At 45.7% G+C, this 16,729-nt stretch overlaps 1 protein-coding gene across 2 annotated transcripts in view; it reads left to right on the top strand.

Moving 5' to 3' along the window:
• The window catches only part of LOC121552934 (serine/threonine-protein kinase MRCK beta-like), a 123,548-nt gene that overhangs the window by 40,797 nt on the left and 66,022 nt on the right, over nucleotides 1-16,729 (top strand). For both annotated transcript variants that reach the window (XM_045211240.1, XM_041866041.2), the window contains exons 3-8: nucleotides 465-548; nucleotides 2,961-3,056; nucleotides 3,163-3,311; nucleotides 7,933-8,026; nucleotides 12,420-12,620; nucleotides 15,864-16,112. In XM_045211240.1, the coding sequence (XP_045067175.1) occupies nucleotides 465-548; nucleotides 2,961-3,056; nucleotides 3,163-3,311; nucleotides 7,933-8,026; nucleotides 12,420-12,620; nucleotides 15,864-16,112 (873 nt within the window). The remainder of the gene's footprint in view (nucleotides 1-464; nucleotides 549-2,960; nucleotides 3,057-3,162; nucleotides 3,312-7,932; nucleotides 8,027-12,419; nucleotides 12,621-15,863; nucleotides 16,113-16,729) is intronic.

Below are 16,729 nucleotides of genomic sequence, written 5' to 3'. Positions count from 1 at the left end.
CTAAGTACATGTGTACGGTTTTAAAAACCATTTCTAAAAACCTTAGTTTATAATGCAGTATAATCATAGCTCGGTGACAGCTCTCATATACATGTCTAGGCCCAGAACTATTATACGGATCAGAATCACAAGCCAGCGTACTACAGTGTTTCCCCTACCATTTTTCAGATAAGGCGGTGGGCCCTCCCAATGAGCTCTGTCCCATTAGGGACATATCCACTATCATTAGAAAGCAATGGGTCCTGGGGGAGACTGCGGGCTTACAGTAACTAGGCTAGTAGGAGGGGGCTGGAAACATCAATAAGGAAAAGTACGCAATTCTTAGCTTTCTTAATTACGCTCTTAATTACGCTGCATTTTAATTGTGTAATAATGACTTGTCTCATCTCTCCCCCTCCATCTCTCTCCCCGCCATCTCTCTCCCCTCTCTTTATCCCTTTCTCCATCTCTCTCCCTCCCTCTAGGTTGCGGTGGTGAAGATGAAGAACACAGAACGCGTGTACGCAATGAAGATCCTGAACAAGTGGGAGATGTTGAAGAGAGCCGAGGTAAGGATCATACTGGACTGTAGAATCTCCCATTGACACGTAGAAATAGAAGTTCTAGAGCACACATTCCCGCTCAAGTCAAGGTTCTGTGTTGGGTGTTCTATTTCTATGTCATAGAGAAGAACCATACCCGCTGCCAATAAGTGCTCAAGGCTTCATTTGCATGGTTGACAATGATTGTTAGCCACGCTCACCCAGACATGCACAATCACCTATCCATCAGGAGATTTCCTACGTACCTAAATACAGACTAGACCAAGTTCCCTGGGTAGGCATAGTTCCAGAAACATTCCAGAAGTTCCAGAGTTTTTTTTTTGAAATCCTGGTTTGATGATTTATTCCCTGCTCCTGGTTCCAAGAAGGTTTCCCTCGCTGGTTATTTCCTGCTCCTGGTTCCGGGAATCCTCCCAACCTGGATTTCTGAAAAACCTGGGACCTTTGTTGGGAATCAGTTTCATTTTGTTGCACCCATTTGAAGGGAAATGGGTTTCACTGTTACCACACATAGACTATTATCCTTAGATGATTGGCTGTAGTGCCCCTAACCACTGACCCAGGGTCACATATTATTTCATCCCTGAAGTGCTTAAGGGTTAGCATTGATCCTTAACAACTGATCCTAGACTCGTGGTAAAAGGAAATTGAGCTGAACCTAGTCCTAGTCAGCCTCTAGAGGTATTCTGGTGTTGGGTGAATTTGCTCCTAGATACTGATCTTGGATCAGTTTTGCATTTCCCGCACTAATGGTTAAGATTAGTCTTGGGGGAGAGGAAGTTTACCCTACACCGGTATTCTAGCTGGAGAGTGGAGACTGATTGACTGACCGAGGGCCGGGCAGGACGGCCATCTTCTTTTTACTGTGCTGCTCTCTACCTCTTGACCTAGTTTCAGCCCAATGGGCTCTGACAGTGGCCTGAGGCCCGGCACGCTGCGTCGCCAGAGCTTTTTGTCAGTAATGGTCAGTAATCCCCATCCCACAATCCCTCACTGTGTGTGCAGCCTGGGCAATACAGAGGGGCGGGGTTTACGACTCTTACTGTAAACACAGCACTGCCTGCAGCATGGCATTCCAACCAGCAGCGGAGGAGGAAAGCAGTCTTTAAAGATGAATAGATAGGTGGATAGGTAAATAAATTGGTATTTAGAGAGTAGATAGATGGACATTCTGGTAAAATACTGTCGCTACAATCAGTTGTGTGAGAGTGCCCATTTCCCAATAGGTTATTGCTTAGTTTTTTTTTTACTATGTTTTTGTAAATCTAGGGATAGATTTAGTAAGCATCTGCACCTGTTCAAAGTTATTTTCCAAAGGGGAATCAAAGACAACAAAGTAAAGTTATTAAACATAACTTTTCCTACTTTGGTTCCTTTGTTTTATATGCTGTGGAAACACCAGGGGCGTGTTCAGTATGGCACACTGTACCAAAATGTTTTGCAATGGAAAACTAAAATCTGTGTTCTTATTGGTCAAGTTCAGGTAGTAAAGTAAGAAGCCTTGTGCGATCATTGGCTTGTGCGAGCCGGAATGGCTCCTGTTTCTGTAGCGTGAGGCAGCTTGATGTACAAGTACACCCCCTGGACAGGACACTAGTCTATCTCAGGGCCTTACCCCCAATCTATCTCCTTAACGCTGAGTGCCAAGCAGAGACGCGTCGGGTGCCATTTTTTTACAGTCTTTGGTATGACTCGGCCGGTGATCAAACTCCCAACCTTCCACGCTCAAACCACAAGGCCATTGAGTTCTTAGTTTAGGTAGTACCTTCCCGTTAAAAATATAATAAAGTTTGCTACAACTTTAGCTTTATGATTTTGGCATTTAGCGTGAACGATTAGTGAACTAGTTTGATAATATGGACTACATTTACAGAGTAGGGAATTATAAATGCTGAGTGTATTTTTGACACGTTCCTACGTTTCAAGAGTTTGCACACACAAGCAGGGCTGCAACATTTCTGGAAGCTTTCCCAATGTTCCCAGGTTTTTCAGAAATACTGGTTGGAGGATTCCTGAAATCAGGAGGGTGTAGTAAAGAGAAACATACCGCTAGTCCAGTTTTCCCCCATGACATCAGTCTCGTCATCTAATAGGGAGCGTGAGTGAGAGCCAGCGAGTGGGGGGGGGGGGATCAATGAATGATCGTTTGTATGCCAGTGAAAGACTACTGGAGTGAGATGGAGGGTACGGGAAACATAGTAGACTGAGAGGAGGAGGATCAAAGATTTGGTTTTTGGTGATTTTATCAAGAATTCCAAGTTCAATCTGACCTGAATAAAATGGACCTTTTTTAAAAGTTGATTTGACTGTTTTCCAATGCTGTGTTAATCCTCATCCCTGAGAGAGAGAGTTGAGGTTGTAGCCTTTCTGTGTGTATGTCATAGTTGACCCCTCGATACCATTGTTTCCCCCCTTCAGACGGCGTGTTTCCGCGAGGAGAGGAATGTTCTGGTGAACGGAGACTGCCAGTGGATCACCACCCTCCACTATGCCTTCCAGGACGACAACTTCCTGGTAACAGCTTCACACACACACACACACACACACACACACACACACTTGTGTATACTCTGTGTGTGCGCGTACACAGTACAACCCATGTCCTGTCTCTCCTCCGAAGTACCTGGTGATGGACTACTATGTGGGCGGTGACCTCTTGACCCTTCTCAGTAAATTCGAGGACCGTCTCCCAGAGGACATGTCCAAGTTCTATGTGGCCGAGATGGTGCTGGCCATCCACTCTATACACCAACAACACTACGTCCACAGGTAAGGGTGTGTCAGTAATGTCTCGCATCGGTGTGAGAGAGGGGGAGAGGGAGAGGGAGAGCGATGTGGCTGAGATTATGCTATTTTTGTTCAGTGTAAATGTATTTCTAGTTAGCTACTGAACAGCAGCCAATTACCAAGTGTCCATAAATCTATAGCCTACCATTCCTACTGAGGCAGTCTTCTGCCAACATTATTATTAGGCAAAAAAAAAAGGTGCATTTGCCTATGATTTGAACAGTGTGGGTGTCGCATGCGCGCTGTCATGGGCACCATGGGTACCGCCACCGTGCTGATGTGGTACTCGTAAAACTGATTCAAGGTTGGCAGGTTTGACGCATGTGTGTTAGGGAGTCTCTCCCCGCGTGACTGACCCTGTACCCAGATGTCCGGCCAGCCAGCCTTGTGTGGATGTGGGATATGGAGGGGCCTCTTCCTGGCAGCAATGCCCCCTGGGAAACGGAGTCCTGGCCAGCAATCCTGCCATGTCCTGCTGCTTCCTTCCTGCCCTCCCATTCTCTAGTACCCTTCTCCCTGAAGGGTGCACTTGTTCACTCCCCCTCATGGATTTAATAGGGAAAGGAAGGACTTATTTGATGAATGTGGTGAACACTCCCTGTAAGCCCCATGCTTACAGCAATCTAATGCTTTGGAATCCGTGAGGAGGAATGAACAGGGAGAGAATTGGACCGCAGCCAGAGAGAGGAAGAGTCTGGTACCATTTTGACCTCTAGTCCCTTTCCCTTAGTGCCTACCCCGTCTGAATGGGATGGATCAGGTGTAATTGCCAACAATGTGGCGAAAGACTAAGCTAGCAACAGTCACAGCAAATTAACGTTCTTATTTCATCAACACTGTCAAGTACAAGTATATTAAGGTTATAAAATTGTAGAGAACAATCTAATGGTTAATTCTATGTAATTTATAATGACATAGGGCAAAGAACTACGTTTTGACATTAATTTCGTAGCACCCTCTTGAATTGCCCCGTTTTTCTCAACATTGTACACAGTGAGTGAACGCCCTACCCTATGGCATCCTTTCAGATTTGGGAACACCGGAGGGGTGGAGGAGCTAGCAGAAGGGGCTAGGGGCTGCAATGGAACAGGGCCGTCTGAGATGTACTGTACAGGGAGGGCCGTCTGAGATGTACTGTACAGGGAGGGCCGTCTGAGATGTACTGTACAGGGAGGGCCGTCTGAGATGTACTGTACAGGGAGGGCCGTCTGAGATTTACTGTACAGGGATGGCCGTCTGAGATGTACTGTACAGGGATGGCCGTCTGAGATGTACTGTACAGGGAGGTCCGTCTGAGATGTACTGTACAGGGAGGGCCGTCTGAGATGTACTGTACAGGGCCGGCCGTCTGAGATGTACTGTACAGGGCCGGCCGTCTGAGATTTACTGTACAGGGATGGCCGTCTGAGATGTACTGTACAGGGATGGCCGTCTGAGATGTACTGTACAGGGAGGTCCGTCTGAGATGTACTGTACAGGGAGGGCCGTCTGAGATGTACTGTACAGGGAGGGCCGTCTGAGATGTACTGTACAGGGCCGGCCGTCTGAGATGTACTGTACAGGGCCGGCCGTCTGAGATGTACTGTACAGGGAGGGCCGTCTGAGATGTATTGTACAGGGATGGCCGTCTGAGATGTACTGTACAGGGAGGTCTGAGATGTACTGTACAGGGCCGTCTGAGATGTACTGTAGCGAAATAGGGGGGAAGACTGAGGGAGAGAGACTAGATTAATCAACCGAGATGGAGACGGAGGGTGGGATAGAAGGGAATTGATGAGAGCGGGAGAGAGATGGAGTGTGAACAAGAGAGCGAGAGAGAGAGGGAGCAACAGAACGAAAAAGTCGGGAAACCTACTTTCTGAGACACACACATTCTGATACACACACACACACACACACACACACACACACACACACTGACAGTGTTTATAGTCTGGTTGTACTCAAGCCCAGTGCCTAACAAAACACAGAGAGACAAGTCTATATAACAAAACAGCCTTGCGGGCCCTGTTCCAATATTTTTTATACCGTTTTCTATCTTTCCTTCCTTCCTTCCTTGAAGTCAACACTGATCTGTATATGTCGGGATGGTTGCCATCCTATTGCGGTCTCACAAATAGCAGAGCAGTGAATTCATCAAGGAAGGAAGGAATGAATGAAGGAAGGAAGGATGGATGAGAATTCTAGTCTAAAATTAGGGGAGCCATGGTGGATTGGTAGATTAAATTAGGGGAGCCATGGTAGATTGGTAGATTAAATTAGGGGAGATTGGTAGATTAAATTAGGGGAGCCATGGTAGATTGGTAGATTAAATTAGGGGAGCCATGGTAGATTAAATTAGGGGAACCATGGTAGATTGGTAGATTAAATTAGGGGAGCCATATTAGATTGGTAGATTAAATTAGGGGAGCCATGGTACATTAGTAGATTCAATTAGGGGAGCCATGGTAGATTAGTAGATTCAATTAGGGGAGCCATGGTAGATTGGTAGATTAAATTAGGGGAGCCATGGTAGATTGTTAGATTATATTAGGGGAGCCATGGTAGATTGGTAGATGAAATTAGAGAAACCATGGTAGATTGGTAGATGAAATTAGGGGAGATTGGTAGATTAAATTAGGGGAGCCATGGTAGATTTGTAGATTAAATTAGGGGAGCCATGGTAGATTGGTAGATTAAATTAGGGGAGCCATGGTGGATTGGTAGATTAAATTAGGGGAGCCATGGTGGATTGGTAGATTAAATTAGGGGAGCCATGGTAGATTAGTAGATTAAATTTGGGGAGCCATGGTAGATTGGTAGATTAGGAGCCATGGTAGATTGGTAGATTAAATTAGGGGAGCCATGGTAGATTGGTAGATTAAATTAGGAGAGCCATGGTAGATTGGTAGATTAAAGTAGGGGAGCCATGGTAGATTGGTAGATTAAATGAGGGTAGCCATGGTAGATTGGTAGATTAAATTAGGGGATCCATGGTAGATTGGTAGATTAAATTAGGGGAGCCATGGTAGATTGGTAGATGAAATTAGGGGAGCCATGGTAGATTAGTAGATTAAATTAGGGGAGCCATGGTAGATTGGTAGATTAAATTAGGGGAGCCATGGTATATTGGTAGATTAAATTAGGAGAGCCATGGTCGATTGGTAGATTAAATTAGGGGAGCCATGGTAGATTGGTAGATGAAATTAGAGAAGCCATGGTAGATTGGTAGATTAAATTAGAGAAGCCATGGTAGATTGGTAGATTAAATTAGAGAGGCCATGGTAAATTTGTAGATGAAATTAGAGAAGCCATGGTAGATTGGTAGATTAAATTAGGGTAGCCATGGTAGATTGGTAGATTAAATTAGGGTAGCCATGGTAGATTGGTAGATTAAATTAGGGTAGCCATGGTAGATTGGTAGATGAAATTAGGGGAGCCATGGTAGATTGGTAGATGAAATTAGGGGAGCCATGGTAGATTGGTAGATGAAATTAGGGGAGCCATGGTAGATTGGTAGATGAAATTAGGGGAGCCATGGTAGATTGGTAGATGAAATTAGGGGAGCCATGGTAGATTGGTAGATGAAATTAGGGGAGCCATGGTAGATGAAATTAGGGGAACCATGGTAGATTGGTAGATTAAATTAGGGGAGCCATGGTAGATTGGTAGATTAAATTAGGGGAGCCATGGTAGATTGGTAGATGAAATTAGAGAAGCCATGGTAGATTAAATTAGAGAATTTATGCTTTGGTTTGTGCGAGAAAAAGAGAGAGCGAATGTGTGTGTGTGTGTGTGTGTGTGTAAAGAGAGATGTATAAACAAAGGGGTGTGTGTGTGAGAGAGAGATGTATGAATGAAACGTTCTGTGTGTGTTTTTGATGTAAATGACACTGTTGCACACGTGTGTGTGTGTGGCCTGTTACTTGGCGTTGGGGTGGGTGTGTTTGTGTTTATGCCGTTCCCGCTGTGCCCAGCGTGGTGCCAGGGTTAGTACAACAGAGGGTACAGTGTGTGGCCTGCGTCGAGCCAGGGAGCGTGAGGAGAGGGGGATCGGGACAGAGGGAGGGAGGGAGGGAGGGTGGATGAACAATGCCAAGCTGTTCAGCTCAGAGAACCACCCGGGAGAGAAATGTTGAGTGGAAGGGAGCGGAGGGCTGTGTGTTTTTATCGAACTTTACATTGTCTTAAAGAGCACCTTAGAGTGAATCCATTACAATGTCACATAGTGGTAAACAGGGCTTTATATTGGTGGAGAGGTTGGTTTTATGCACTTCCCTTATCCTAACCATTTATTTATTTATCTCTCTCTCTCTCTCTCTCTCTCTCTCTCTCTCTCTCTCTCTCTCTCTCTCTCTCTCTCTCTCTCTCTCTCTCTCTCTCTCTCTCTCTCTCTCTCTCTCTCTCTCTCTCTGTGTCTGTGTCTGTGTCTCTCTCTCTGTCTGTCTCTCTCTCTCTGTCTCTCTGTCTCTCTGTCTGTCTGTGTCTCTCTCTCTCTCTCTCTCTCTCTCTCTCTCTCTCTCTCTCTCTCTCTCTCTCTCTCTCTCTCTCTCTCTCTCTCTCTGTCTCTGTCTCTGTCTCTCTGTCTGTCTGTCTCTGTCTCTGTCACTCTCTCTCCCTCCAGAGATATCAAGCCAGACAATGTCCTGTTAGACATGAAGGGTCATATCCGTCTGGCCGACTTTGGCTCCTGCCTGAAAATGATGCAGGACGGCACGGTGAGCAACCCACACACATCACAATTTTTTTTGTTGAAACCCCCCCCCCCCACCTGTATAATAAAGCATTGCATGCATCTATCATCTTATTTGTGGGTCTGGGGAAAAATGTCATTTTCTAAATTATTTTTTTCTAAATGATATTATTTTTGAATACCACACAAATTACCAAAATTACAGGCTACACTGACACAGACATTAGAGTAGCCATTTGCTTTTCAAACCGTTTTTTTCCGGCAATTGTATTTTGAAATATTACGAAAGGCCTTATAGCTGCTGCCTGCTGTTCACTGACAGCCACAACTCAACAATCAGGTGTTTGTTATTTACCAGGCCTGCTGCCCAATTGGCTTCTCGACTGTAGGCCTAGATGCAGTCGTGATGTGATAAAACACAACCCACTGCAAAAATAAATAAATAAGCTATTGGTCCTCCATTATTCCTGGTCTATTTCAATAATTTAATGTATTTATCTACAGACAGGAGTAATTATATACATTTTGCAAATGTATTTAAATTGATCTGCAGCACCTCCAGCACCCCTTCGTGCGGCTATTTGTTTTCCCCATGCACAGTGCTCTCCCTAAGGCCAAACAATCAACACTTCTTGTTATTAATTAAATGGATTGTGGTCAGTGACCCCATGGAATATGAGGTTATTGTGTAGGTAGGCTTACTATTACAATAATATGTGTAATAATCTATCAGCATGTACAAGTGAATAATTTCAATAACAAGTCAATTAACATGTTTCTAGCCTATATCTAATCACTTATTTGTCCTGTTTAGCCAATAGTGGTTTTAGCCACAGTGCCTTCAGAAAGTATTCATACCCCTTGACTTTTTCCACATTGTTTTTACAGCCTGAATTTAAAATGGATTAAATTGCGATTTTGTGTCACTGGCCTACACACAATACACCATAATGTCAGTGGAATAGTGTTTTTAGAATTATTTAGAAATAACCCTTTGTTATGGCAAGCCTAAATAAGTTCAGGAGTAAAAAGTTGCTTAACAAGTCACATAATAAGTTGCATGGACTCACTCTGTGTGTAATAATAGTGTTTAACATGGTTTGTGAATGACTACCTCATCTCTGTACCCCACACATACAGTTATCTGTAAGGTCCCTCAGTTGACTAGTGAATTTCAAACATAGATTCAACCACAGACCAGGAGGTTTTCCGTTGCCTCGCAAAGAAGGGCACCTATTGGTAGATGGGTCAAAAACAAAAGAGGCAAACATTAAATATCCCTTTGAGCATGGTGAAGTTATTAATTACACTTTGGATGGTGTATCAATACCCAGTTACTACAATGACATAGGCGTCCTTCCTAACTCGGTTGCCGGAGAGGAAGGAAACCTCTCAGGGATTTCACCATGAGGCCAATGGTGACTTTAAAACATTTACAGAGTTTAATGGCTGTGATAGGAGAAAATTGAGGATGGATCAACAACATCGTAGTTACTCCACAAATGACAGAGTGAAAAGAAGGAAGCTTGTACAGAATTAAAATCTTCCAAAAAAATGCATCCTGTTTGCAAAAAGGCACTAAAGTAAAACTGCTGAGGACCATTACATTTTAGTCCCAAAAAAAATTGGGAATCGAACCCACAACCCTGGCGTTGCAAACGCCATGCTCTACCAACTGTTTTTGGGCCTTCCTCTGACACCGCCTATATATAGGTCCTGGATGGCAGGAAGCTTGGCCCCAGGGATGTACTGGGCCGTACGCACTACTCTCTGTAGCGCCTTATGGTCGGCTACAGAGCAGTTGCCATACCAGGCGGTGATGCAACCAGGCAGGATGCTCTCGGTGGTGCAGCTGTAGAACTTTTTGACGATCTGGGGACCCATGCCAAATCTTTTCAGTCTCCTGAGGGGGAAAGGTGTTGTAGTGTCGTCCTCTTTGACTTTCTTGGTGTGTTTGGACCATGGTAGTTTGTTGGTGATGTGGACACCAAGGAACTTGAAACTCTCGACCCGCTCAACTACAGCCCCATCGATGTGAATGGGGGCGTGTTCGGCTCTCCTTTTCCTATAGTCCACGATCATCTACTTTGTCTTGCTCACGGTGAGGGAGGTTGTTGTCCTGGCACCACACTGCCAGGTCTCTGACCTCCCTATAGGCTGTCTCATCGTTGTCGGTGATCAGGCCTACCACCATTGTGTCGTCAGCAAACTTAATGATGGTGTTGGAGTCGTGCTTGGCCACGCAGTCGTGGGTGAACAGGGAGTACAGGAGGGGACTAAGCACGCACCCCTCAGGCGCCCCCTTGTTGAGGATCAGTGTGGCGGATGTGTTGTTGCCTACCCTTACCACCTGGGGGCGGCCCGTCAGGAAGTCCAGGATCCAGTTGCAGAGTGAGGTGTTTAGTCCCAGGGTCCTTAGCTTAGTGATGAGCTTTGAGGGCACTATGGTGTTGAATGCTGAGCTGTAGTCAATGAACAGCATTCTCACATAGGTGTTCCTTTTGTCCAGGTGGGAAAGGGCAGTGTGGAGTGCGATTGAGACTGCGTCATCTGTGGATCTGTTGGGGCGGTTTGCGAATTGGAGTGGGTCTAGGGTTTCTGGGATGATGGTGTTGATGTGAGCCATGAATAATAGGCAAATGTTGCACAATCCAGGTATGGAAAGCCCTTAGAGACTTACCCAGAAAGACTCTCAGCTGTAATTGCTGCCAAATGTGATTCTAACATGAGATATTTCTGTATTTCATTTTCAATACATTTGCAAAAATGTCTAAAGATATGTTTTCACTTTGTCATTATGGGGTATTGTGTATAGATGGGTGAACAAAATATTTAATCAATTTTTCATTCAGGTTGTAACACAACAAAATGTGGAATCAAGGGGTATGAGGACTTTCTGATGGCACTTTATATAGAAACGATGTAATGGCTTTTTTCCAGCTAGTTGTTGCACAAACTGCACAAAGTTTCTATATTCATAAGGCTATTAAGATAAGATGTCAAATGACTTGAATAGCCTATGTGAAAGGTGTACAAATTTGTGGTTGCATCAGTATGTATCTGAAATGCATCAGAAAGGTATTGGATAGTTTGGGGTAAACATCAGGGAAGCTCATTAGGTAGGCCTAACAATTGTTTGTGTGTAGAGAAGATCTGCATTGCTTTCAATTGTGGTTTTGTCACAGTCCCTTGTAACGTCTCCTACGCGGCCGGGGAGCATTGCAGAGGGAAAAAAAAAAAAAGTGCGTGTTCATGAGTCTTACCTTTCAGAAATGGGATCACAATAGCTAGGTAGATCCTACCGTTCAAAGATTAGAGCCACATTTGTAGGACGAAAACAGAGACCGCTAATGTAGCGGACGTGGCACCCCTCTACTGTAAGTTGAAAAGGAGAAAGAAAGTAGACGACGTGATATTGCCGAGTGCCCTTCAGAATTCAGCTGGTGTTAAATGGAAAAAAAGGGATGCAATCCCAAATGGCACCCTGTTCACTTCAGTGCACTACTTTTCTATTTTTGACCAGGGCGCATAGGGCTCCGGTCAAAAGTAGTGCACTGTATAGAAAATAGGGTGCCATTTGCGATGCAGTCAAGGGCTCTCCTAGATCCTAATGGTTTTTATAGTATGGCGTAAAGGAATTAATAGAGGGGTCACACTGTTTTATTGAATAACTTTACGGCCCCACTCATTTTCTGCTCTCTCATGCTAAGTTTTGGTTTAATTTTTTGCTCCCGATTTTTCGTCGCTCGGTGATTCTACCACAGAGCCCCTTGTACTACTCAGGTGTTTGTGTGAAAGAAAATGACTTTTCGTCTGAGGTTTAGTGAAAGGGGTCTGAAAGTGATGTCAAATGTGTAGCCCAACTTTTAGAATTTGATGAAGTGATTGAATGCCTAAGGGGAGTAAAGCAAGATTCACTATATCCCTCATCTACAGACCTGGGTTCAAATACTATTTGAAATACTTTATCTGTGCTTGATTGAGCTTGCCTGGCTTAATGGACCAATAGAATAGTCTCAAAACTGCAAACCCCGCCCATCTGACACTGTATACAGGCTAGAGCAAAGGCTCAAAGTATTTGAATCCAGGTCAAAGCAAACTCAATCTGTTTTTAATAAGTTAATACTCTTATTCTGAAAACACCTTATGCCACAGTTATTATTGTTCTGTGTATTCCTCGTGTTATTATTTTCAAAAAAATAAATCTATTGTTTTTCTACTATTTCAATTTTTTCCCTCTCTGCATTGTTGGGAAGGGACCGTCAGTAACTGTTAGTCTACACCTGTTGTTTACCAAGCATGTGACAATATAATTTGATTGGAGTTGGGCTTTTTTACATGGACAATGTAAAATAACGTTTCTCTGAGTTCACTTTACTCTGATTTTGTTGTTCCAACCTCACTCTTCCCTCTTCCAGGTCCAGTCGTCTGTGGCTGTAGGCACTCCGGACTACATTTCCCCTGAGATCCTGCAGGCCATGGAGGACGGCATGGGGAAGTACGGTCCAGAGTGTGACTGGTGGTCCCTGGGCGTCTGTATGTACGAGATGCTCTACGGGGAGACACCCTTCTATGCCGAGTCACTGGTGGAGACCTACGGCAAGATCATGAACCACGAGGTAAACCTGAGGAAACTGGCGGCCAAGTTTTAGGTTGTGGCGACAACATGGTGAGGGGAAAGTGGAGTCTTTAAAAGTCTACCATTTTTAAAATTAGCGTCCATTCATGAAAACAGTAGTCATCAAGGAAAGGAAACAAGGATAGGATGTCTTGGAAGAGAGAGCCACTAGCCACAGGTATGGGTAGTGAAATCTGATCTTAGGTCCTGGTGTATGGACAAGCATGTAGCGTATCTCTGAGGCAGAACAAAGCCAGGGGGTCCTTAGTGCCTAGCTTGCATCAATGTAGATGTAGGGGATTTAGCATCAGCATCCAAACTGCCTTGGTAACAAGCAAGTCGTTGCTAATATATTCTATTATGCATTCCAAAAGAAGAAATGCTCCGCAAACTGAAAACAATCTTCAGACTCAAAAGAACTAGAAGAGCTAGCCTATACCAAATCTATGGGCCAGCATTAAGTGCTACATATTCCAAACATTTTAATAATTAATGATTTTGTATAATGATTTATTGATTGTTTGCTTTCAAATGTACAGTATTTCACAGTTAAGTATATGCTACACTTATTAAATATAACAAACCTTTGGATTATTAATCGGTTTAAATAGTTGATCATGTTTACTGGATTGTTTACTTCAAGATACACTCCATGACCAAAAGTACGTGGACACCTGCTCGTCGAACATCTCATTCCAAAATCATGGGCATTAATATGGAGTTAGTCCCCCCCTTTACTGCTATAACAGACTCCTCTCTTCTGGGAAGGCTTTCCACTAGATGTTGGAACATTGCTGCGGGGACTTGCTTCCATTCAGCCACCAGAGCATTCGTGAGGTTGGGCACTGATGTTGGGCGATAAGGCCTTGCTCGCAGTCTGTGTTCCAATTAATCCCGGAGGTGTTTGATGGAGTTGAGGTCAGGATTCTGTGCATGGCAGTCAAGTTCTTCCACACCGATCTCGACAAACCATTTCTGTATGGACCTCGCTTTGTGCATGGGGGCATTGTCATGCTGAAACAGGAAAGGGCCTTCCCCAAACGGTTGCCACAAAGTTTGAAGCACAGAATCGTCTAGAATATCATTGTATGCTGTAGCATTAAGATTTCCCTTCACTGAAACTAAGCGGCCTAGCTCGAACCATGAAAAACAGCCCCAGACCATTATTCCTCCTCCACCAAACTTTAGGGCAGATAGCGTTCTCCTGGCATCTGCCAAACCCAGATTCGTGTATGGTGATCTTGAGCTTGCATGCGGCTGTTCGGCCATGGAAACCCATTTCATGAAGCTCCCGATCAAAAGTTATTGTGCTGACGTTGCTTCCAGAGGCAGTTTGGAACTCGGCAGTGAGTGTTACAACCGAGGACAGACTATTTTTATGCAATACGCGGTTCAGTACTTGGCGGTCCTGTTCTGTGAGCTTGTGTGGTCTACCACTTCGCACCTGAGCCATTGTTGCTCCTAGATGTTTTCACCTCACAATAACAGCACTTGCAGTTGACCGGGGCACCTCTAGCAGGGCAAAAATTTGACGAACTGACTTGTTGGAAAGGTGGCATGACGGTGCCACGTTGAAAGTCACTGAGCTCTTCAGTAAGACCATTCAACCGTCAATGTTTGTCTATGGAGATTGCATGGCCGTGTGCTCAATTTTATACACCTGTCAGCAACGGGTGTGGCTGAAATAGCCAAATCGGCTAATTTGAAGGGGTGTCCACATACTTTTGTATATGTAGTGTATATGTCACTGTAAGTCTGTTGATTTGATGCCCTTCAGTCAAATAAAATAAAATTGTATTTGTCACATGCGACGAATACAACGCGTGTAGACTTGTGTTGCCTGTTCCAAATGTTTGTGATTGTTTGATAGTGTAGGTACTGGTGTGTGTTATTAACAAGTTGGCCACTTACACAGTGTGATTATTTCCTGAAGCTATCCAGGTTAATGCCCCCCTCAAGGGCCCAGTTCCTGAAACACTAGCCTACTTTCTAGCAGCTATTTTCATCAAAGTCTCTGTCACTATCTAAACTGGAGCTTGTTATGCATTATCTAACACGGTCTCCCTGTCTCTGGTTCTGTCTCATTCTCAGCTATCCCTTGTTCTGTGCTCTTTTACTCCCCCCCGTTCTCTCTGTCAAACCCCCGTCTCGGTCTCTCAAATCCCCGTCTCGGTCTCTCAAATCCCCGTCTCGGTCTCTCAAATCCCTGTCTCGGTCTCTCAAATCCCCGTCTCTCTCTCTCTCTCCACCCCCGTCTTTCTCTCTCTCTCCCCCCCCGCCTTTCTCTCTCTCTCCACCCCCGTCTTTCTCTCTCTCTCCACCCCGGTCTCTCTCTCTCCACCCCCGTCTCTCTCTCTCCACCCCGTCTCTCTCTCTCCACCCCCGTCTCTCTCTCTCCACCCCCGTCTCTCTCTCTCTCACCCCCGTCTCTCTCTCTCACCCCCGTCTCTCTCTCTCCACCCCCGTCTCTCTCTCTCCACCCCCGTCGCTCTCTCTCTCCACCCCGTCGCTCTCTCTCTCCACCCCGTCGCTCTCTCTCCACCCCGTCGCTCTCTCTCTCCACCCCCGTCGCTCTCTCTCTCCACCCCCGTCGCTCTCTCTCCACCCCCGTCGCTCTCTCTCTCCACCCCCGTCGCTCTCTCTCTCCACCCCCGTCGCTCTCTCTCTCCACCCCCGTCGCTCTCTCTCTCCACCCCCGTCGCTCTCTCTCTCCACCCCGTCGCTCTCTCTCTCCACCCCGTCGCTCTCTCTCTCACCCCGTCTCTCGCTCACTCCACCCCCGTCTCCCGCTCTCTCCACCCCCGTCTCTCTCGCTCTCTCCACCCCCGTCTCTCGCTCTCTCCACCCCAGTCTTGCTCTCTCTCTCCACCCCGTCTCGCTCTCTCTCCACCCCCGTCTCTCGCTCTCTCCACCCCCGTCTCTCACTCTCTCTCTCTCTCTCTCTCTCTCTCTCTCTCTCTCTCTCTCTCTCTCTCTCTCTCTCTCTCTCTCTCTCTCTCTCTCTCTCTCTCTCTCTCTCTCTCTCTCTCTCTCTCTCTCTCTCTCTCTCTCTCTCTCTCTCTCTCTCTCTCTCTCCACCTGATTATTTAGCTGGTGTGTGTGTGTTGGGGAGGAAATGTGATGTTTAATGTTTGTGTAATGTATGCTAATGACCCAATGAAGGAGCTTTTAAATTCACATTCTCATCCTCCTCTTCCTCTCCTCCCTCCCTCTCTCCTCCCTCTCTCCCCCCACTCTCTCACAGGAGCGTTTCCAGTTCCCCTCAAACATCTGCGATGTGTCGGAGGACGCCAAGGACCTGATCTCGCGCCTAATCTGCGGCCGCGAGCGTCGCCTGGGCCAGAATGGCATCGGCGACTTCAAGGACCATCCCTTCTTCGCCGGCATCGACTGGGAACACATCCGCTCCACTGAGGCGCCCTACATCCCCGACGTCAGCTCCCCATCTGACACCTCCAACTTTGATGTGGACGACGATATTCTTAAAAACCCGGTGGGTGGATTGGGGAAAACAAGCTAGCTAGCTAATGTTAACTGGACTTGAGTTAGCTTGTTAACATTAATTGGAAACGAGCTAGCTCGCTAACTGGAAACGAGCTAGCTAGCAAACACTAATTAGAAACCGATCAGCTAGATAGCTATCTAGAAACTAGCTAGCTTGCCAACACTACCTGGAAACCAGCTAGCAAATGCTGACTATTCAACTTCCAGCCATCGAGAATCAAAATACTGCTGTTTTTATTTTTTGAAGAGCCCAGAGCTAACTGGTGTTTACAGTTGTAAAAAATTTTACTTGGCTGTTCTCTTGGTCTGTTTAGCTGTTTGACTCTAACCAATCTGACTCTCTCTCTCTCTCTCTCTCTCTCTCTCTCTCTCTCTCTCTCTCTCTCTCTCTCTCTGTCTCTCTGTCTCTCTGTCTCTGTGTCTCTGTGTCTCTGTGTCTCTGTGTCTCTGTGTCTCTGTGTCTCTGTGTCTCTGTGTCTCTCTCTCTCTCTCTCTCTCTCTCTCTCTCTCTCTCTCTCTCTCTCTCTCTCTCTCTCTCTCTCTCTCTCTCTCTCTCTCTCTCTCTCTCTCTCTCTCTCTCTCTCTCTCTCTCTCTCTCTCTCTCTC

The sequence above is a fragment of the Coregonus clupeaformis genome, chromosome 36, assembly GCF_020615455.1.
Source record: "Coregonus clupeaformis isolate EN_2021a chromosome 36, ASM2061545v1, whole genome shotgun sequence".
Classification (NCBI taxonomy): Eukaryota; Metazoa; Chordata; class Actinopteri; order Salmoniformes; family Salmonidae; genus Coregonus; species Coregonus clupeaformis.
Note: the sequence above shows the minus strand (reverse complement) of the source record. Positions and strands in the feature narration are given on the sequence as shown.